Source organism: Pagrus pagrus (assembly GCF_965226575.1).
Source record: "Pagrus pagrus genome assembly, chromosome: 22".
Classification (NCBI taxonomy): domain Eukaryota; kingdom Metazoa; phylum Chordata; class Actinopteri; order Spariformes; family Sparidae; genus Pagrus; species Pagrus pagrus.
Window position 1 is genome coordinate 10785239 of NC_140204.1, and position 22702 is coordinate 10807940.

Consider the following 22702-nt stretch of genomic DNA (forward strand, 5'->3'; position numbering starts at 1 on the left):
TTTCATGACTGAATAAACAAACTGACCTTAAAGGACAACACTGTTTTACTTTACCTGTTTATATGTGGCGGACCCTGCCACCTTTTCTAGCTTCAAACAGTGTTCTGCGGACTTTATTTTCCTCTGAGAACAGCTTGTTTATTCAGTTATAGAAAACATAAATATTTATAAGTTTGTACCTCATTAATATTGTAAATATTAAAATTCCGAGTTTGAATTTCTTCTCCAAAACTACATAGTGCCCCTTTAAGGGATAAAAGGCTGTTGGGCTGTGTCAGTGCAGCCTCACATGGATGCAGGCACATTTTTGAAACCTACCTGGCTGCACACAAGTAATTTGTTAACTGTGAGGTTATTATGAAGATTAAATTCCTTTCTACAGAATTCATGTTGGTGGAAAAGCCCAGTGAAGGAGCTCAGTTTAAATGTAGGAAAGAGTGAAAATATACAGCAGGTTCACCCAGAACAGAGCTCAGACTGGACGTATAAAAGTAAATATGGAAGACTTGAAATACGCTGAATTCTGGAGAAAAATGTATATTGTTTTGGCAGGAAAATGCTTGAAAAGGAGACTTTAACAAAGCTCCCTAACTAGTTTTTTTTTAACATCAGCTCTCTAACAAGATGCCCCACATACATTACAATCATTGTCGTCATCGTTATAATCATAAAGTGCAATGAAGTCAACTTGGCCGCTTTGCATTTGTCCAAACGATGGCATGCCTTTTGTCTTTTTTAAGCTCTGGGTGGAAACCACAGCTGAGTAGAAGGAGACTGTGGTTCAGTAAAGAAAGTAGCTGCCCTGATCTGCTCTCTGCTTCCAGTTCATTCTGGACACTTCTACGTCTCCAGGCCAACTGCTGCAAAACACCCCTCGACAAAAATAGCCAGTAGAGAGATGTAATCATAAAACTAACTGCAGGAGGGAGGAAAAAAGGCACAAATCGGACTTCACATTTAAAGGCATTTATAGTCATTTTATTGTCTTTTTTTGTACAAAGAATTTTTCACAAAAATATTAAGAAACTGTTGCAGACACCACTGACGCCATAAAGCATACTGTAGGATATCACATGACCAGAACAGTGCCACAGAGAAAGAGAAAGGGACAGAGAGGAATAAAGATAGTAAACACTCTCCAAACTCAAGAATTTTTTTTGTTTTTTTGGAGTTACGTCCGCCTCTTTCAAATCCATTTACAACTGTGACCGAGCGCTGGCAACACAAAAGCTCTTGCTCAGCTGAAGGCTTCACAGCTCCATACAGTGCTGGCCGTTTGGGAATACTGTCAGTGATGTTTGTGAGAACTAATGCCCGGCCGAAGAGGAACCTTTAAAGTCCAGGTTTGCCTCTTGGCGAACTGTGTGTTGCTCAACAAAGCGACTAGATTTCTAGTGTCATGAGAAACATCTCTGTGTCAGAGACTGAACTGATTGTGTTGTCTGCCAGATAAGATTTCAACCCTTCTTACTTTTTACAGTATAGACACATGTTTGGGCATTTATCCTCTCTCTATTTGCAGTGGATTGAAAATATAAAAATATACACAATGTTTACAAAATAAACCTGGTTCTTACTGTACACTGTATCTAGTGGGTGAAAGTAGCATTCGCTTTAGTCTGGACAACCTTTTTACATAAAAAAAAAGTCTTCGAGAGCGACACGATCGAGGTGGGAGCAGGATCCCAGAAACATTCAGCAAGAAGAGAAGCCGCGGCTCCAACTCCCTTCTTTCCTCTCGAGCTGAACCCTGCCCAGGAAAGATTAAAACATCAAGGAGGACACTGTGGTGAAGAACATCCGTCTTAATATAAAAGCGCCTCTTTTTTTTTCCTTTTTCTAACACATTCACCTCAGTCCTCCTGATTATCTTACAAGTTAAATAAATATGCCAAGAACTACAAGACCAGGTGAGGGTAAAAGTACTGATTCACTCTCTAAAACTGAGTGAGCATGTCCTGGTGGTGTCCGAGGCATACGTCATGCCCGGTGTGCTGTCATCAAAGTCGGACCTGATGAAGAATTAACCGGGCCAAGTGTCCTGCCTGACCTGTCCAACAATTAACGGAAGTTGTCTCAATCGATATGCACCATGATGTCCCAGTGAACCCTACTTCTAACAACTTTACACCCTGTGTAAATGATGTTGTGGGCACAAAAAATGCTGGAAGATGCACGCTTTCTGCATATGAGCAGAGAAAGGTCGTGATAGTGTTTTTGATCTTTGGCCGCCCTCTTAGTGAGTCATGTGAGACTTTTCTTCCTTCTCCGTCGCTCTCTGCTCCTCTGCTGCTGGCAGCTCTCGGGTGCCGTCTTCCGTTTTGGTTCCTTTCTCCTCCACGCCCTCTTCCTCCTCCTCCTCCTCCTCCTCTGGGTGAGCTTCATCCATGGCTGTTTCGGAGAGGTTTTTCTTCCTCTTCCCGTCCTCCTGAGATTTCAGCACGTTGCACAGCTCCATCTCGTGGATCTCCACGTCGAATGGAGCGGTGGGAGGCACAAAGGGGGGAGACTTGCAGCCTGTGCAGCCCTGAAAGAAACAGTGGAATTTTTTAATTCATGCTTAATTAATGCATCTAAACAATAATTCACACTTTAACCCTTCTATAGTTCAGGGTTGAGCTTGGGTGGTGCACTTACAGAGATGTTGATGGCTCGGGGAAGGCGTCCTGTGCGGATCCAGGGGTGCACCTGGCTCAGCTCCCTCTTCTGCTCCTCGGTGAAGCGTGGCTGGTGTTTCTGCATGCTCCTCAGGGCCTCACGGTCCTCTCGCAGCACTGTCTCCATGTCCCTGTTACACAGGCGCAGGACAAAAAGGTAAAAAACTTGCATTCTTTCTAGTTCTACCAACAAGCTGGTGAATGTCTTTTGGATGGAAGGTGTTTGAATTAGACTCTGGCTCCTTAAATGTGAATATTTTCTGGTTTCTTTACTCCTATATGACAGTAAACTGAATATATTTGGGTTGTGGACAAAATAAGACACTTGAGGACGTTATCTTGGGCCTTCAGAAACATTTTTTACACCAAACAACTAATTAAGAAAATAACCAATGGATTCAATAACACTTAAAATAAACATCGGTTGCAGGTCTAGTTTGAATGTTTAAGCTCTGAATTCAATTTCTTTGCAGGCGTTTTTATAATGTATCATTTTCATCACTGTGTCGTACCTGACAGGCAGCTGATAGGTCATCATGACCTTGTCGTCAGTGTTGGCCATCAGCAGCCAGATGGGGTCCTGCAGGACGCACTTGATAAACTGCTCCTCTCCACCATCGCCTCCAGCACTACTGCTGCCCCCTGCTGGCTGCTTGCGAGAATGGTCGTTCTCCGACGAGTCGATGCTGCCGAAGTACTTGCTGGTGTGGCTGCCACCTGGATGGAGGAACAAAGGAGTAAAAATTGAGAATTACACGAGAGAAGACTTGTCAGGTCTTTGTTTGAGTTTGTTTGTGATTAGTTCAAAATTTACTTGTATCACTGTTTTCTCACAGATTATGATTTCAGTCGTATTTAAGTCATTCTCCAGTTTGTTTATTGCCTGCTTAGAAGAGGTAGTTGTGTCAAAATGTCTATTGTCCTTTTTTTTAATTAAGTTTATCTCCTCCATGGTTTTAGAATTTGATTCATTTTCTATCAAGGAAATGTTTGAAAATTGCCTCTTGACATATATTACACCCAGGAGGGGCTCGGTGTAAAGTAGGCAGTGTGACTTTGAAGTAAAATCTCTGTCAGGGTGACCCACAACTGTTAATTGTCCAAAATGACTAAAAAATCTACTAACTGGTGCCGCTGGTGCCAGAGGAGCTGCAGCCGTTGGACCCGGAGCCTGAACCAGAGGACCTCGTGCCCGAGGAGCCTGAACCAGAGGCGGCTGAGCCGGTGCCTGAGCGGGAGTCTTCCTGCAGCAGCATATCCAGCAGGTCACTGGAGGTGGACATGGCGTCTTGGTTGGACTCGTTAGTTTCACCCTGATGGGCAAAAGAGAGGAAAAGAGAAACGTTTTAATATATCCCATGAAATAAAGACAACATCCTACTCTGAATGTCCGTTTACTTACGTTCTCATTTTCCTTCGAGTTATCATCAGAGCTCCCCTGATTGGCTGAGCCCTGTCCCCCGGCCACACCTCCCTGCACAGAAGGCGTGGCTTGCTGTGATGCTGCCAGGGCCGTTGCGACCTCTAACCGGTTGCTTGGCGATTCCTCCAGCTGCAGCAGGTTGAGAGGAGAGGAGCAGCGGGACTGGAAGAGGGGAGACTCTGCGCCCTCACGTTCAGCGGGGATCTGACTGTAGGACTGGGGGGTGCTGCTACGAGATGGGGCGCCGGTGGCTGTGAGGGGGACGGGGTTGGAAATGACAGTGGGGAGAGTAGATGAGATGGCGACGGGGTGCGTGAAGTTAGGATTGTAGAAGTGTCCGGGGTTTGCGCCTGGCTGAGGGATGGGTGCTCCCATCTGGGGGAACATGTAGTTGGGCAGAACGAAGGCCATCATGGGAGGCACCATCGGGGTCGGGGGGAAACGTGATGGGTCTGGGACCGGCTGGGGGAAGGGCTGAGCAAGTGGAGGGTAAACCGGGTAGATTGGAAGCATACCGGGAGCAAAAGGGGCAGCAGGAATGCTGGCCTGGGAGCCCACAGAGGGCCAGGAAGAGGAGTTTGTTGGGGGTCCGAGAGGCATATTGAGAGGCATGTTGAGGGGCATGGGAGCTGTGCTGGTTCTGGGGTCCTGGCGACTCCCGCTCAGGCCCAGAGAGCTGTGTTGGTCTGATGACTCCTGGTGTTTGAGTCTCTTACCGCCACGACCACGTCTGTGACCGGTGCTGCTTCCTGCAGCGGGGTAATCACGGGAGCAGCGCACTCCTGGGGAAAAGAAGAACACACTGAATTAAGCTACATTTTCACAATTTTTGTGTGAGTGAGTGAGTGAGTGAGTGAATGTGTGAATGTGTGTGTACCTCGTGACAGAGGGTTGGCAGCAGCTGTGTGGCAGCGCAGATTTGAAGACGCAGTCTGGTCGAACACGCGCAGCTTGCTGAGGTCCTTGAAGCGGTCAAGGAACGCTTGCTCCTCTTGCTGGGTGTGGGCAGACAGCACCTCCTTCGTCAGACCCATCCGGCCTCCCCCACCTCCTCCTCCAACACCCCCACTTCTCCGGCTGTCCCTCTCTGGCTGAGTGGCTTGAGGAGGGGGAGGTGGCGGGGGAGGAGGAGGAAGAGGAGGGGGAGAGGTGAGGGCTGCGTTAACGGTACGTGTCTGTCCGCTGGCCGGACGAGTCAGGGTAGTTGTAGGTGCGGCAAGCATAGGAATCATGGGAGCCTCCTCCATGATGATGTCTGATAGAGAAGAAACATGAAGAGATGTTAAAGCATTTAAATTGAGACGATGCAACTCCAGAAAGAAGAAATGACACATTCTTCCTCTGAGAAATGAAAAGTTAAATTCATTAACATAACATTCAGTCTTAGATTTTGTTGCTACAGCCTTACTTGGTCTGATATGACCAGTAGCTAATAGTGGCTAATGTTAGATAGATAGATAGATAGATGGATAGATGGATAGATATAGACAGTGGAAGAAAGACAGTAATTTGTTAGTTTGCTGACTTCAAGACTCTTTTGTATTTAAGCTACTTAACATTATCCAACAAAAGTTATTTAGTCTTACTTTATAAAAGACACAAAAGAGAGGAGACTTTAGGACAAATCTTTGGGTAAAGCAGAAAAAGCAGACACCAAGAAACTTAGAGGAGAAAATTTCCAAGATGAGAAACAAAGGCATAAATCAGATTACCTCCAATCTGCAGTTTTATCATGCGGCTACAGGTTTCTGCAAGATAATTCTTAAAGACTTTTGAGCTAGTAAAACAACTTTGTGTTCAGTTTCTTTCAAATTAAGCAAGGAAGGTAAAATACAACAGCATCAGAGTGTTACTGGTCAACAGAATAAGTAGGGCTTCTTTGAGAATCAAATCAAACTCCAACCTTTATTCATTTGGAGGTCTTTAAAATAAAGTTAGAGGCACAGTTCACCCTTGTAGTGTTATTTATCCATCAAGATTGTTTGTGCGAGTTGCAGAGTTTTGGAGACATCAGCTAAAGAGATGTCTGACTTCTTTAGAACATAAAGGACACCTACATCCAATATCTTCAAGAGAAAGCAGAGGTACTGCTGATACCGCCAAAACTCGGCAACTCAAGAAAAGTCTAGATGGATAATCAGCATCACAGAAAATATGTATTTTTTATCTGGGGGTGAACTGTCCCTTTAAGACATACAAGCACCTCATAGTTTCAAACAGACAACCTGCTGAAAAGCAAATGCTAACATGGTTCAGAGAGTGTTGATGGTTCCCACCTGACTCAGGAGGCTTCTTGTCTCCAACATGCACGATGGTGCTGCTGAAGCTACACTGGGACGTGACTGAGGCTACACTCTCTGCCTTTGTGGCCATGGTGAGCGGTGGCAGAGAAGGTGGTTCACCTACGAGGCTAACTGAACCACCTGCAGAGACAACAAGTTCAACAAGCTCAGGATTTGTAGACTGACTACAGACACAACAACAGGCATGCTTATTGGTGATCAAGAATGATCTATAAAAAAAACCAAAAACAACAACAACAACAACATTTTTCATTCTGTGTAATTACTTTCAAGTTAAAATTTCAAAAAGTACCTTTGTTGTTGCCACTGGCCTCCTGCTGTTTGTCCTCATCCGACGTGGAGGTGCACGAGGACGAGCCGCACTTCCTTTTGACTGTGTTAGGAATGTTACAGCTGTCCAAGTACCTGTGTGGAGCCAAATTATCGATAGATTAGTATTAAATGAAGCAATAACTAAAAATTGATGAGATAGACTTTAGGCTAGCGCTCGCTTGCTCGTGCGCACACACACACACACACACCTTATGATGCTGTCCAGACAGTTGATTTGCTGGTAGGAGTAGCCGGTGGGAGCCTCCTTCTGCACAAGTGGTGGAGGGACCAAAGCTTTGGGAGGCTTTGTAAGGTCGGCTATCAAACCCCTGATTGGGTCGCTGCTGATGGCTCTGATGCTTGCTGGGCCTGGATGAAGAGAGGAAATGGAGTCTTTAGATGGCTGTTGAGGTCTTTTTGACATCATAGTTAATTACTAGCCCTTTAAATTCACAAAAGCATCTGTTGCTATCCTTTTCTTTTACCTGCGCTGGTGTTTTTTCTAGGTGGTGGCCGGTTACGGGACTCGATAAACATCTGCTGTCCGTTAGTCTTGACCATGTGAACATCTTTGCAGATCTGCTGGAACGTCATCTGGAAAAATAAAAGATCTTGTTATCAGACTTGTTAAAAAAATATGGCTATGAGAAATAGCAGGATATTTGATATTTAAAGTGTGTTGATTATGAAAAAAAGGACGCATTTAGCTAGGTAACCATCAGAATTTGAGCTGTTCTTGGTCCGACAGTATCTCCTATAGACTCACCGGTTTGTGCGAAGCGACCAGAGCGGCAGCCTCGTCCATGGCGGGGCCGTTGCTGTCGCTGGATGAGGCGGCGGAGGCACTGAGGTGCTGTTGATGTGAGCGGCGGGAGCCCCGCGAGCCGCTGGAACCAAGCGAGCTGTAGCCCTGAGAGCCGCCGCTGTGCACTGGCTGCACCAGGACCCGGTGGATCTGCTCGCTTAGCTGAACCACGTCGGGCGTGGTGACCCGGCTCTCGCCGCCCGGCGGTGTCGTGAACACGTCTTCGTTCAGAGGGCTCCTGGAGAGGTGGGGGAATAATGTTAGAGCACCCTCTCATGCTTTAGATCAGAGGATTATATTTGGATTTCCCCCCCCCAGTTCTACCATTTTATGCCTTCATATTTTGCAGAAAGTCATCACATCCCTCTCCTTCCGTCTCTCTAACCTCACCTCAAAAATCTATCTCCTCTGTCATAAATGCAAATGTTTTATAATTAGTTTGTTTATAGTCTTACGTTCTGACTTTGTGGCGCCCTACGATGAATGCCACCTTCCGGCTCCAGGGGTTGACAAAGGAAGACCAGCTGGTGTCGATGGTCAGATATTCCCCGTTGCGGGCGCACATCCTCAAAGGCGAATATTCAAACGGCTGCCCTGCAAACTGAAAGACTAAAGAGAGACAAAAGTGCAGACATGAAGACACTTCTATGAAACTTTTTTAAAGATTAAAATACTATGATTGGAGTTATGACTCAATATAAGACCATGTAAAAGACAAGTTAAGAAGAAAAGGAGGAAAATTCATGCAGAAATCAATACAGAACAACACATTTTCCATTGTATGTAAACAGCAGTAACAGTTGAGTGCAAAATAGACTCACTCTTCTCATGTATTGCCACCATCATGGGCCTGTCTTCAGGGTGGATGTAGAGCAGGGTGGGGGTTCCCACCAAGTCCTGAGGCAGGTAGCCCAACAATGGCACTGCCCTGCAAACACATATTTGTGATATTTACACACTGTCAGAGAGTAATAGTTTGTTACCGTACTGGAGCAGCAGACACATCGCTTTACAACTCAATGCAATTATAGAATATTAAGGGAATAACTATAAACAGTAAATGAACACTGAATGTTGTCTCAGAGGTCACTGACCTCTCGTCAACTTCCTGGAAGAGGCAGCTGGGAGTATGACTGGTGGTAAAGATCCTCTTGTCTGGTGGGATACGAGGAGCTGAGAGGACACAGAATCAACAGATTAACAGCATGTTTTGAACAGGCAGGCTAAAAAGTCCACACAGACATTCTTTATATATGTTAAAGGTTTATTTGCAATTCTGTAAAGCATCCAATCATGTGGTGTTTATGATATAATTAATATTCAGAGAAATATGGTATGGTTAGTATGTCTCTTTCATGTCCTCAGACACAAGTAAGTTAAGTTTATAATCATGTGGACAGCTGCTCTATTTCAACAAATCCATTTTGTTTATAAGCAGAAACAATCTTATCTTGATACTCAAATAGGTCACATCAGTTTTTAGTAAGGAGGAGTATAATCCAGCCAAGATGAACTTCATTTATCAGAAGACTACTGCATTTGTGATGCCTGGGTTGCTCTGACATAACATTTATCAACGCTGCAAAGCCAAATCAAAAACATTGTTGGAGTTGTGTGATCAATTTCTTTCTAATGATGTCAATCAAAGTAAATCATCTGAAAAAAAAGCCTGTTACTACACTGCATGTGCAATTTCTTTTAAAGATGATCCCTAATAATGTTGGCGACTCCCGTGTCAAACAAACGCAAACATCCTTATCTGCTCACATAGATATAGAGGGAGTAAAAAGACAAATACCCTCATATCCAGAGTGGACCCTCTCTGCGATAAGCAGGCAGCAGGGCTGTGGCTCAGCACCGTCGGAGTCTCTGATGGTGAGCTGGTAGGGTGTGAGGCGAAAGGGGTAGTAGCGCATCTCACGGCCCAGCGTCCGGTCAGCACTGATTCGACAGAACATGGACTTCTCCTGAGTGCAGTCGACAGAGGGAGACGCTGGGAGAAAAGAGAGTTGGGGAACAAGTCAGTCAGTGAAGGAAGTAGTACAAAGATATCCAACGAAGATCTGATTGGATCAGTGGAGCATAGAAAACACCACACCAAGCCTCCCTCTTATTTCTAACCATTTTCCCAATTTGACTGTGACTCAGCTCACCAGACCCGATGCAAGAGGCCCAGGGTGGCAGGCGGCAGGGTGCCGTGCCACTGTAAAAGGTGCTGACGTCCTGCGGGGCTAGGAGCTCTGAAAACACGGTCCCCTGGAGACACTCGGGCTTGCAGCGCAGCAGGGACGAGCCCTGGGGTGATACGTATACGACTTTCCCTGACAAGAATGATACAGCCATGGAAAAAGTGTCCTGAAGAGAGAAAAAACAGAAGAGGAAGGTGGTGAGACAACTCCAACAACCAGTCAATGAGCTCTCTCTGGCAGTTTAGTAATATAATTTGTTTTAAATGATTTAAAGCGGGAAGAAAGCAGTTTTTAAACAAAAAGTTCCTTGTAAAAATAAGGTTTTTAAAAGCTCAGGTAGTGTTTTCAGTGTACTCTGATCTTTTTAACACAAGCAAATCAGGTAGATTGGATCTCTAAATCTGAATCTGAATCACCCTTATTCTTCCGCGTTTAAGCTGCAGAGCAGATGTTAACTAACTGCTTTATTCACTAATAACAGGAGAGGCTCCTCCTGAGTTTCTCTCTTGTCTCGTGTTTTTCCATCAGTGAGCTGTGAAAGCCTCTTATTTTGAAAGGAAGTACAAGGAAACAGTTACATTAGAAAATATGTGGCTTAGATTAATAATCATGATCACTGTCTTCCTCATAAATCATTGTGGCACTTAAAGCCATGTGACTGAACCAATGTTCCTTTGCACCCTGTAACATTTTATACCCAGGGGGGTAAAAAAAAAAAATAAGCCATAAAAAGATGATGTCCTAACTAAGTGCAGACTGATGAGGCAGCTTTAAGAAAACAATATGGAGTTTCGTCAAATGAATAGCTGCTGAAACTTACAGTGTTTTTGAGGGTGTATTCTGAGGTGATGTTGTCAAGCTCCTCAATTGTGAAGGCAGACAAGTCCAGACTGCAGCCGTGACACTCCTCTACGCTCCACTGATGATAGTACTCCTTGTTGGCTGGAAACGTTAATTAGAGAAAAAGAAAAGAAAGTCAAGGTGTGACTATTATTATTATTATTATTATTATTATTATTACAATCACATATTGTAACAAACATTATGTATGCAGAAAAAAACAAGCAAGGGAAAATGTTCAGCTCAGTAGAAGATATGGTAACGCTTTGTTTTAAGGTCCTAATAAGTAATAAGGCCCTTATAAGTCCTTATAAGATGCATACTAACATTATTGTGTGTTAATAAGACTGAATGGTTATCACATGGAACTTAATATAAAGCGTTACGAAAATACAAACAAAACCACTCCCTCACCTCGAACTTGTTTGACACACTGAAGTGCATATTTTAGTGCATTTAGAGTGCTGGTGTGGCCTTTGGCCTTGCGCTCATTGGGTAGTCGCAGCTTCAGTTCCTTGATGGCCTTCATCAGTTCCTTCTGGGTCTGGACCCTCGCCGACTGGTCGCTGCTGCAGCCAGAGGTGGAGGGGGGGTCATGCTCTGAGCTGGTGGACAGCAGGCTGTAGGCCAGGGAGCCGCTGGGAGGGGAGAGACTCTGGGAGTTGGAGCTGGGAAAGAGAGTGGTGTTCAGATTAGTGAAGATTATTTTTACGCACAGATATCAAATACGAGCAGAACACTGTAACACTGCCCATAATCATTCTCCTCATACCTCTTGTTGCTCTCTGTCATCATGCCAGAGTCCTTGCCGTTGGATGAGCTGTGGGAGCTGCGTGTGGATTGGCGCCCACGTGATCCGCTCTCCCTCCCGCCCTCGCTTTCCCTCTCGCCGGAGTCATTCCCGCTGGATAGTCCATCCATATCGTCCGAGTTGGGTCCCCTTCGGTCTCTGGGCGAACATCCGGATCCTGACCCTCCGCTGGGAGACGAAGCGCCTCCAGATCCGCTCCCCTGCTCCTGAGCGGCGACATTGGCACCGGGCTGACTGCTGCTGGTTGCCGCAGAGTTTAACCCCTCGGACTCGGCTTCCTGCTCGTTGTCTTTCTCGCCGGCCCTTGCCACTCGCCCCCGAGTGCTGCTACCGGGCATTGATTTAGGGTTGTCATAACTCATACTAGAGTAGGATGAGGCTGGTTCAGCTTGATTGAGGTGTCAGCCAAGGTAAAAACAGGAACAACTTTGATTTAAGTGGGACTACTATTTACAAACAGGTGAATCATTTTTGTTTGCTGTTTGTTGAAAGAACTAAGGAGAGAAATTCATTGTTTCTCCTGCAAAAAATGTTAAATTAAAGAGGTTTGGGCTTAAAGCCCTTTTATAGGTGCAGACTTTGGCTGTTGCAGATGAACAAAAAGCAGTGTCTGCCCTTTTAAAAAAAGACAGCAATTATCTTGAGAAAAAGTGTCACTCAAAGTAATGCAGACAAGACCTGAATTTCTGCTTGTGAAACAGCCTTGGCATAAGTGCTCCAACAGATGGGATGAGAGATTGTGAGGGAGAGTGAGAGAAATAGCTCTTGGTTAGAGCAAAAAAACACCCAAAACAATCTCTTCAGTCCGTAGCTGGTCTTGTCGCCTCTTCAGAGATGTGTTGCTCTAAGTGCTAAAGACCACCTGAGATGACAGAAAAAGAGAGAGATGGACAGAGAAAAAGAAGGAATAACATTAGCTGCAGGTTTACAAAAACACTTGTCATGGTCTAGCCAGCGTCTCCGAAGGACTCCGCTTATCAGCAGTTTATCATGTCGGCCTCCAAGGAAGAAGACTCAAACATGGCCATGAAATGTTTACACAGCAGCGTGGTGCAAACTGAACACCCAGCTGTTAGTCTTTTACCCAGATTATCTGGAGAAAACAAGTACCTCATATCTTGAGCACAGATTTGACAATAATCTGCGAGTACGTACGCATCTATCTGTATATAGACCAGGTGATCATGTGCTAATTACAGGGGACATTTGTTGGTCGTCATAGCTTTCTCCCGTTTTACCCAGATGACGGTCAAACAAGAAGGAACACCAGGAGGGCGGGTCCAAGCTCTGCATCAGAGGGTTGTTATAAATTAGGGTTTGTATGTGAATAGTATCTTAAAGTATATATATGGCCACAACCTACGCAAGTAAAAGTCTAGGGCTATTTATTCCTTGCAAGGGAGACACCTTGCCTAATCCTTTAAGCCCTGCGGACGCAACCTGAAGGAGACACAGGCCAGTCCTCAGTCGTCAATCCTTCCAATTTTATGCACCTAGCTGCCCCACAACCCCCTTTACCTACGTCCCTCAGATGTGCTGTGATGCTTTCGATGCAGAACTTGTTCAGGACAGGTTTAGCTAATTCCTGCAATGAGAGTTCAGACACACTTGACGCAAAAACCCAATACGGCTGAGTGGACGAGTTTAGGGTGGCCGCCACCAGCTGGACACTGGGACAAAGAGGATAACAGCTAATGACAAATGTTACTCATGAAACAGAAATAACTAAAGCAAACGTAACAACCTGGAATGGAAAATGGCAATCAACTGCAGGTTTTCAAGTGATGCTGCCTCAGTGCATGAAATGAAATGCTAATCATCCTTATGTTTGGTCAGATGGATGATGCAGCCCTGCACATGATGAGCTGTGTGTGCCACCGTCGAACTGGGCGGGGGGAGAAGGAGCGATTAATCTATGGAAATATGCAAGCAGGGCGTGAGTGGGCGTCGAGGCATGCTGGCATCGATGCGCACTTCCATGGGCGAAGACAGACACACGGCTGTGGGTGGAGGTGGTGGTGGGGAAACTGTGCTCAGGCTACTAGAATACCTGGATGTGCTGTCCTAGCTCAACCACCCACCTACCCACCCACTTGCTAAGCCAACTGTAGTGGGCCATTCCCAAATTCAACTTCCTGTACCACTGCTTCAGCCAGTCCCAGCATGCACTGGGTAACAAAACAAAGACAGAAACAACAATAATGCTCATATTCCCACCTACAGGAAAATTCCAGTTCACCCAACATGCGTGCCTTAGGAGTGTGGGAGGAAGCTCGCACAAACACAGGGCCAACATGTAAACACCACACTGCGCCGCCTTAACCGGCCTGGTCAGATCTGAGCCCATGGCTGCGAGGTAAGAGTGCCCGCCACTGAGCCACTATGCCGCCCACCTGCTCAGATTATTCACAGGAAATGCACACGGTAAATCCAATCTCTAATTATGCAAGTCTTTCTGGGTGTGGGAAAGCATATGGAACATGGGTCGCTGGCTATATAAGATGCTGCATTACCCTCTGACCAAAGTGCACGCTACTTTTTAAATTTGTTTAAATACACTGTTAAATTGAGCATACATGACTTGAACAACTCTGAAACTTCATGTTACCCTTTATGGCGGATTTGCTGGAAAAATTCACTGACTCCAGGTGGGGCAAATATTCTCGCTCAATCTCCCACTCACTTCAGCTGAAGCCAATCATGAATTTGACATCCCCTTTTTGGTGTGATCTCCTCACAGGTCAGAATTCACTTTAGTTCAACCTTTTTCCTGATAATTTGGCCACTTAATACTTGGATTGCAGCATTATCAAAACCGGTGTTATCATACCATGGATAATCGCTCATCTAAGGTATTAAACTCTACTGAATAACTGTTGTAAAAATTTGTTTCAGGTTTATAAAAAAGCTTCATAATCGTCAGGACAAATGAAATTAACCCTTAAGAAACCCTTCTGTTTTCATTCCTTTAAAAGATCATTGTAACTGGGTTAAGGTTTGGGATTATCAAAACAAAGATAACAGTGTTGTCGGAAATGGAGACGCCACTACTCTAAGTGACTGATTGCTCCGATCATATATTCAGGCATTAACCAGTAATAAGGACCATAACAAACATTCCCTACTTGTTGTGCCTCAATTGTGAGGACTTGCTGCTTTTCACTTTTTTTATCAGTGTAAACTGAATATCTTTGGTTTCAGATATTTGGGATTTAACCTTGATGTTTCATTTTCATTTTATCAAAAACAACAGAGATCTAGATAACAGTTGCCGGTTTAATCAATAATCAGCTCTACTCTGCTCATTATTCATTTATTAACCCTATCAGAACTGTGTTATCACTGTGTTGGTGGAAATTATCCATTATTATCTCAAAAGATGGGACTATACCCTGAACATCTATAACGGTTCCTGAAAATGATTAACATTTGAGGTTGTTGAAGCCAAGACTTCATACACATGAAGCTGTTAGAGCAGTCAAGTGATCATATTGTGATTAGATAATGTGATTGCAATATGATTCATGATTAGTGGGAATGATCATTTTCACTGGAAAGCTATTTAAATCACAATAATGTGACATTAGCTGGGATCTGTACCAAACAAACAACATTTATAGGCCATGTCATCTCTGCAGCACCTAAGTACTTCATTATAATGCTGTTTTGATAAATATTTTACCAAAGAATTGCAGCTTCTTGCAAATTTAATATTACACTTTGCCATATTGTGATTTCAATTATAATGCAATTATTTGTGCAGCCCTACCAATGAAACCCAGCTTTACTTGAGTGCTGACATGCACAGACTTAAGATGGAGGTTGCAGTTAAAACATCATTAGTCAATTACCTGATGACAATTAATACTATAATTAATCTATAATTAAAATAATTATTGTTGCAGCCCTAGAGAATGTTACAATCTTAGATTACATTGTAGCACAGGCCAAAAACACAGCCTATGCATTGCTGTTGTAACACTAATTGTCTACAAAATAAGAATTTCTTTCATTATGGATACAGAAGCTCTGACTTGAATCTAAACATAAGCAAGTTTCTGCTCATTTTCTTTCTTTAAGACACACCCCACCATTATACCAAAAGACACGGGGCTAGTCCGACATATTATATTAATAACCGTATGTGCAGTCACTGTTTCATACTACACGCTATACTGACACACTACCACAAAATAAAAACAGCACCTGATACGAACTCAAGATAATAAACACACTTCCCTGCTGCATTGTGCAGGTGGAGGCTGCAGGAAGGTGTGGCGCGGCTCCGTGCATGAACATGTGTGAACTTCTCCGCTTGGCTGACACCACCCGCTCCGTCACTACAGCCCGCATCACGACATGTTTAAAATGACACAATAATGAGTAATAGTACCGTATCGACGCCTTCACCGGTCTGATCATCCGTATGCAGACACGCTGCTCGACATGCCACCGTCCTTGTGTGTTAAACAGCGCTTGCACAGCACAGCGGATATGTCCCGCCTTGCTTTCCTGTGTACATTCTGCACGTGTCAGCGGCCGTGGTCCCAGCGAGGCTCTCCGGCTCCTGATTGGTCGGCGCGACGGACCAATGAGAGAGCGCGGCCACTAGAGGCTGGTGTGCCTCCAACAGCGGTCTGCCTGATGAAAGGCTGCCAGACACTGGTCTCAGCTCCGCCTCTGGGTTGGTCTTTATAAATATGGAAGCGATGTGCAGATGTGTGAGCTGACTCACGACCAGTGTCTCTGAAGGAGCGAGCTCTGTACATAATGTACGTTTATGAGACAAAGACACACGCGCGTTGCATGAGTCGGGAGGGGTAAAAATACGGGACTACCTCTTCTCACCCTAGCCAGTACAGATTACATAACAGTATATGAATACATTATAACCAAACATGTACACACATTGCGAACATGTACATTACATCTACCTTTTTGGGATTTTATTAGCTTTTGCTGTACTTCCTTCCTTGTGATTAAATATATCATGCCCTAGTACTTTATATCTCTGAAATCTAAAATAATATAATTTAAGCCTCGCCTCTCCGTTCTCAGTTTATAAAACTAATTTTCTGTGGCCTTGTGGAAAGTGAGGAGTGTTGTCCTGCCTCAGGGGGAAACCTGGATACAACATGGCACAGTTTCTGCAATCATGGGTGGGATTCAATCTCCTCGAGGTCACCTAAACCAGGTACCTTGGATAAAATCCTTCATCAACCACCCTGATAACATTTTAACAAGTTCTCGCCTATGACTGTGCTTCCACTTTCCCTTCACTTCATTCTTGTTGAACCACTTTGTCCACAACCTTCCAACTGGGTTATTGTAAAATGATCACAACATTTTTGACAAAATACCTCAATATTGGTATTGTGACAATATTTGGAAGAATAGCTATTGGTGCTTTTAATAAATATTTACAGAGAGCTTTTGATAAGTAATCATCAGTGATGTGGATATAATGACAAAGTGTACAAAGGCAAGTTCAGAAACTTGCACCACTTTATTGTAATGAGACTTTTACAACCAGGAAAGGACAACACTTACACCTTATCACAACAGAACAACATCCAAAATCTAAGACGATAACTAGTATCATATTATGATAACAACATAATATCAATATATCGCCTGGCTGTATTGTGACATAACAACACATGACCATGCTACAGCCAGTCCTATACAATGATTGGTACTTTCCAGATCCCTGCACTTTTTTGTAAGCATTTTGGGCACAATATTTGCTAGATTTTCCTATATCACTGCTCTAACAAGTAACCTGTTATGTAATCCACTGAGGTATTCTACTGTCAGTGGAAGGCAGGAGGCTTGTTTAGTGAGACAAATGTTAATTGTTTTTGACGGAAACTACCAACCAGGAAAAAGATGTGTCAGTGTCATGATGACATATGCAGTACTCCATTATGTTGACATGTTTGTCAGCAAGTTGGAACTATGTCTCAATTATTTATGTTTGTTTATGCTGAGCATAAAAAACTTCAAGCTACGAGGTTAAGTCTGAGGGTTCACATGATTTTTGACCTGGATAACACATATTTCTTAAGAATGGGGCCTCAGTTGTTGTAGTTATAATGGGCCTCATTTAACACAAGAACAGACTCAACATTCCTAAGATTAGAACGGAACGTTTCCTTGCCGTGGCTAAAATGTATGTCTAAGCATTTGCATATTTGAAAGAAAACTGACCGACAATAATTTTGATCATCAATTATCCCTTTTAGTCATTTTTCAAACAAAAACAAAGGAAGGAAGGGATTGCTTTTCTTTGTGATTTATGCCAGTAAATGAAGAGTCGAGAAAAGTCTAAATAATAACTGAAAAAATCGAATTTCGGAGCATCCTGATAGCGTTAGCTGGGCAAACACTCCTGTTTTTGTACTCAATAATTACTGAAAAAAGAAGGTGCGCTGTCACATTGCACCCATGTGAAGTTATCGCTTAAAGGAAATTTCAGACTCTCCTTTTCAGTCTCTGTCAATAAATCAATTATTTGTCTACATCCTAAGATAAATGTACATGTGTCCAGTCCACAGTGTGGTGTGGGAGGAGGAGCTCTTTTTGGTGTCCACTGTAATCATTATACCAATTTAATAAAACAAACTAGAACCATCCTCACCTCTAACTTGTAAAACCTTTTAAAGAATCCCATCCTCTCTATCAGATAATTTTCAAACTTCTCTTGAGCTGATCCCAAAACATTCTGTGTTACTTCCTGCCCCGCTGTCCTATTACCATTGCAAATATATCAAGTTACGAAGACAAAATGCTCAACACAAGTCTTTTCATGAAGACTTAAATCAGAGCCAATCTTGGTATCTGTGGTTTTGCAAAAAAAAGGTTTTGTTTTTTTTTACATCAGCCTCATTTCACAAATCCAATTCAGCAAAACTCAGAAACAGCAAAAAGTGAAACACCAGATCTTACAATGGCATATTAATAAATAGTTAAAGGGATGGAGATGTCCACATAGCTAACCACTGTAGAGCTGTAAATACAGACCAAACTGAATGAGAAAAGATTAAACATTCGCCTCCAGATGAGGCTATAAATGTTACCGCTTTGAAAGTAAATTTCTCTAGCCACCAAACCTGGGAATAATCATTTTAAATAGCAAGAAAACCCTCATTAACAACAACAATAGAAACCACGATCATGAACTCATGTTTAAGAGCCACCAGTGAGCTATTTCCCGGCAGCCTGTGGTATGTTCAGTAGTCCTGATTGTTTTATTATCGTCTGAGAACATTGAGGGCACACTCGACCTATCTCTGTCTCCCTTGGCCTTAAGCTTTATGTTTTTATTGAGTTTATAGTGGAAAGGAGATTAGTGGGGAGCGCCATGTGACTTTTTGTTGTCGGTGAAGGCACAAACTTGAAGCCAAAACAGGAGAAAACCATGGATTGCGGCTCCCCTGCTTCACCCATCAAAGTCCAACTAACACTGTGATGAAAACTGTGTTGAGTCAATCCTCCACAAATCTGGGATCACACAGATTAAAATGTGGATCACTACCTGTCACCCATGCAAAATTAGTACAGCTCACTGGTGTCATACCTGACCAGTTTGATTTGCATATCTTTTTTGTGCCCACCCACAACTCCCTTTGAGACTTTTAAACGGGTCACACATTAGGGGAGGTAAGGTTACTTTGAGCCATGTTTCAGTGTTTTATGTCCAATTGCTGATAAATAAAAAAAATAAAATAAAAAATGCTAAAATGCTTGGTCTCTGATGCAGTAGCATCTCTCTGTCCTTAGTCACCACTCTGTGGTGTTAGACAATGTCCCGCCCACACTTTTACCTGATTGGTTACAAGTCACGAATAATGGCCTATCGACACTGAATAATCTGAATCTGTAAAGACACTACTTGCCTCCAAAATGTAGTGAAGTAGACATATAAGTAGGAGAAATATAACATTACTTGAGTAGTAACAGTAAATCTTACCTAGTTACATTCCATCACTGTTTATTCTAATTTGACAAAAGATTCTCATTTTTAATGCAAATGTGTATTGTTCCCATTATCGGTATTGCTAGCTTCTTTGCAAACTCAGGCACTCTCAGGCTCAGATATCTAGGAGGTTTCATCTGTGCAGATTCCTGGACCTCTCAAAGCCTCCAAGGTCTGTTATAAATGGCCTGTTGCGCCATACTGTCCGGACATTTTCTGTAAAGCAGAAAATATGGCATGCCACGCAGAGTGTAGTGCTGGAAGAGGGTTGCATGGATACGCTATGCAAATTCTCACAAATGCCACAACATGTCGCACAACACAGAGGATGAGCGTATAGATGCCAGCTTCTCACTCCATAATTGCCATTTGCTAAGTGTGAAAATACATACATTCACGGTTGACTGAGAGGATGTTAGAAAAGACAGACAGCTTTTTTTATTACTACATAAGTATTCTAAGCAGGTTTTGCTATGGTGTGTTTGTGGTGATATGACAGAGGAATGTTGGGGTGCAGCCTTTCTAGGTAAAGATATTGCAGGATATGCAGCCGCACATTGGGTGGGTTGCAACAGTTGTCAATCACAGCACACCATTTGATTGGCTAAACACACACAATTTTTTTTTAAAGCCTGCCTTCAACAAGTGTTTCATGGGCGTAATAGAAGGAGCCTCTAGTCTAGTGCAGGGCTGCTCAAAGTGGGGCCCGGGGGCCAAAGTTGACCCACCATCAGGTTACATTTGGCCAACCAGATTTCCTCGTAAAAAAAAACATCCAATACATTTTAAAATATATATAAATCTTTGTTCATGCTGTTTCATTTTGGTGAGGGAAAAAAAAAAAAAAAAAAAACTCCTTAAAAACATGGGATCTCTAATTATTATTATTTCATAGTCTGAGCATGTAACTTGAAATCAGTATCATTTTACATCTTAATTGACAACACAATACCTTAGGTGTTAACACTTATCATGTCATAGCGTTGTGCACTGTTGGGAAAATAAACACGTTTCAGAACATGCTTCACGCAAATACCCTACAATATGGACCTATCACAGTGGGACATTTTGTATCCTTGGTACAACATTGTGCAATGTACAATGCGCATGTCCACTCCACAGAAACTAAAACATACATGTTTACTCAGTTTAAAAAAATTAGGTCGAAACCGCTTTAAATCAGGATGAATGCCAATGTTTGAGGAGGCTCTCGTTAACTAGTGGTGTTGACTTTTACCTAAAATCATAAATGTTTTCTTAATCCGATGCCGTCCGCTTTCACTAAGCGACACCAAAAGCGACCACACGATTCAGCGGTGTATTTTGACATTTCTTGAACAGCTTCTAGCTAATCATAAACAATGCATTACAACTATATTACGAGGCGGTTAAATTTAGCGATGTTTGCTGTTTGTACCCTGGCGCAATCATAGTCCGAACTAGCATGCTAACGTTAGCTCACAAAGCAACGGACACGACAACAACCAAAATCCCCACCGGCTTACCTTAGATATGCTTCACGAAAACAACAGCTTCAATATTCCTCGATAAGAGACTGCTCAGAAGAAACAGCAAAAAATCCTGGTATTACCGACTGTCCTTGCTGTACCGTCCGTATGAGCTCTCAGAACATTTTCTTTCGCCCCCCCAACAGTAGTTTACACGCAGGGATACACGTGCCGGTACATGGTCTAGCAAGTACTTTAGAAACAAATCGCCGTGATTGGATAGCAGGAGGCGGTGTCCCCGCCCAGACACGCCCCGCGGCGCTTGTGATTGGCCGTTGGGGGCGGGACTACCCGCACGGGGCTCAGTGGTCACGTTGAAGTGTGTCTGGTCCTGAGTTCTGTTCCCAAACAGAATGGAACATGAGAACGCCTGATGTGGCCTACTTGCTCGGACCGTAATACCGGTGATAGCATCGCAGTGACATTTAGTGTAAGAATGCTGTGTGGGGTGTTTTCACAGTTCTGTCAGCAGTGTATTCAAAGAGTAACTGTTACTGTCACAGTTGTGCTAGTTTGTGTAAACTTAATCATAAACTAAGATGTCATCTCCATCAGAAATCAACCCTGATGACTAATGGTAAAAAATAAGGCTATGGGCGTTTTTTCCCCCAATTAATATTTATAGTTAAATAAGCAGCTGATCATAAAATAATAATAATTATACTAATTATAATGATGATGACATATTTCCATGACGACAACAAATCCATCTAATCTTGTTGACTCATCTCTTTACCAGTGCACCAAGCGGCACAGGGCTGTTTCTGCTGCGTGTTTGCACCGGTACTTACGGCTGCGGCAGGGCCCAGGCATGCACATTTCAACGTGCTCTCACACGGTGACGTCACTTGTTGTGCTTGTCCTCTGCGAAGGCACGCGGCAGAAGGGGTGGTTGGTGAGCGGCCGTAAACAGTGCAGATGTGGAGCGGCATGCCAGTGTGTAAACAGCCATTACTACAATGATACACTCTTATCTTTAATGGGAGGAGATTTACTATGCCAGAAATACCTTCAACTAACAGTAAAAAAAAAAAAAAATCACAAAAAATCTGTCTTAAAAACTCATTTATTACATGTTTGTACGTGCAGTAAACTCTGAAATACAATAGATATACATTGATTTTAAAATATATCATGCATGCAAACAGGTCTACTAGTGAAGTGAAACAAGAGCTGTACATATTCATGTAGGCCTATGCACAACTAGGCTATTAATATATCATTACCAGGCTCTCCACAGTGCCACCACTTGGACACCACACACAAAATATTCTGCATCTCTGGGCAAATGCTCCATTTTCTTCACCAGTCAGTAGTTTACTCGGCCTCCCTCTGCAATTGGTTGGTTCAGTTTGCACTTGGCCTCCCTGAATTTGTGGGCTGGAAACAGCAGTGGAGCCTTGACACTCAGCCTGTTGTTTTTTTTGTGCAGCTGCACAGAGCTGCAGTATTTTGCCATTGTAATATAACCTGAATGTATATCATATGATTAAACCTTCGTTAATTCATGCTTTTTTATTAACATGGAGTGCAAAACAACAACAACAACAACAACAACAAAAATACCCCAGAACATGTGATTCCACATGCTTTAAAAAGATAGTGCCTTTTCGAGTGATGCTTGCATTCCTAATTAGATTAACACTACGGCTGCTTTAAAAAATGACTGGTTGGTTATTAATGTTAATGTACAGCATGTCATTGGTTGAGCCGCACACAGCCATCCGGCCAATAGTCTGCTGTGAGCCTTTTGCACCTGCTACTGGCAGCTGCTTGTGCCCACATCTTGTGTCAGGACAATTCACTGCACTGTCATGTTTACCACTTTAATCCTACTTGAATTAAAATATAAGGCAGGGTTTTTCCGTTCAGGTAC

The 22702-nt window shown here is 43.3% G+C and overlaps 1 protein-coding gene across 3 annotated transcripts; it reads right to left on the reverse strand.

Annotated features, from left to right (window-relative positions):
- Positions 1–950: 950 nt before the first annotated feature.
- per1b (period circadian clock 1b) lies at positions 951–21088 on the reverse strand. 3 transcript variants are annotated; one of them, XM_084344564.1, is made up of 20 exons: positions 20824–21086; positions 11302–12202; positions 10944–11197; positions 10510–10631; positions 9654–9855; positions 9299–9493; positions 8595–8673; positions 8322–8428; positions 7956–8109; positions 7462–7738; positions 7181–7289; positions 6905–7064; positions 6676–6788; positions 6357–6503; positions 4958–5335; positions 4060–4862; positions 3784–3970; positions 3170–3374; positions 2638–2788; positions 951–2527 (listed from the first exon to the last, which is right to left on the reverse strand). In XM_084344564.1, the coding sequence occupies exons 2-20, from the start codon at positions 11700–11702 to the stop codon at positions 2237–2239; spliced, it is 4335 nt and encodes a 1444-aa protein (XP_084200690.1). In that variant the 5' UTR covers positions 11703–12202; positions 20824–21086; the 3' UTR covers positions 951–2236. The 3 variants fall into 3 exon arrangements, with proteins under 3 accessions (XP_084200690.1, XP_084200691.1, XP_084200692.1); XM_084344565.1 differs by lacking the exon at positions 20824–21086 and adding an exon at positions 15734–15910; XM_084344566.1 differs by lacking the exon at positions 6357–6503 and having other exon boundaries at positions 20824–21088.
- Positions 21089–22702: the final 1614 nt, after the last annotated feature.

What these genes read in the sequence shown, in the direction of transcription:
- per1b (XM_084344564.1), bottom strand. Translation starts at nt 11,702, where the DNA reads ATGAGTTATGACAACCCTAAATCAATGCCCGGTAGCAGCACTCGGGGG. An exon ending in GGGCGCCACAAAGTCAGAAC is followed by an intron (nt 7,739 to 7,955) that starts GTAAGACTATAA and finishes CCACCTCTCCAG; the next exon opens with GAGCCCTCTGAACGAAGACG. An exon ending in TGTCTGGACAGCATCATAAG is followed by an intron (nt 6,789 to 6,904) that starts GTGTGTGTGTGT and finishes GGCTCCACACAG; the next exon opens with GTACTTGGACAGCTGTAACA.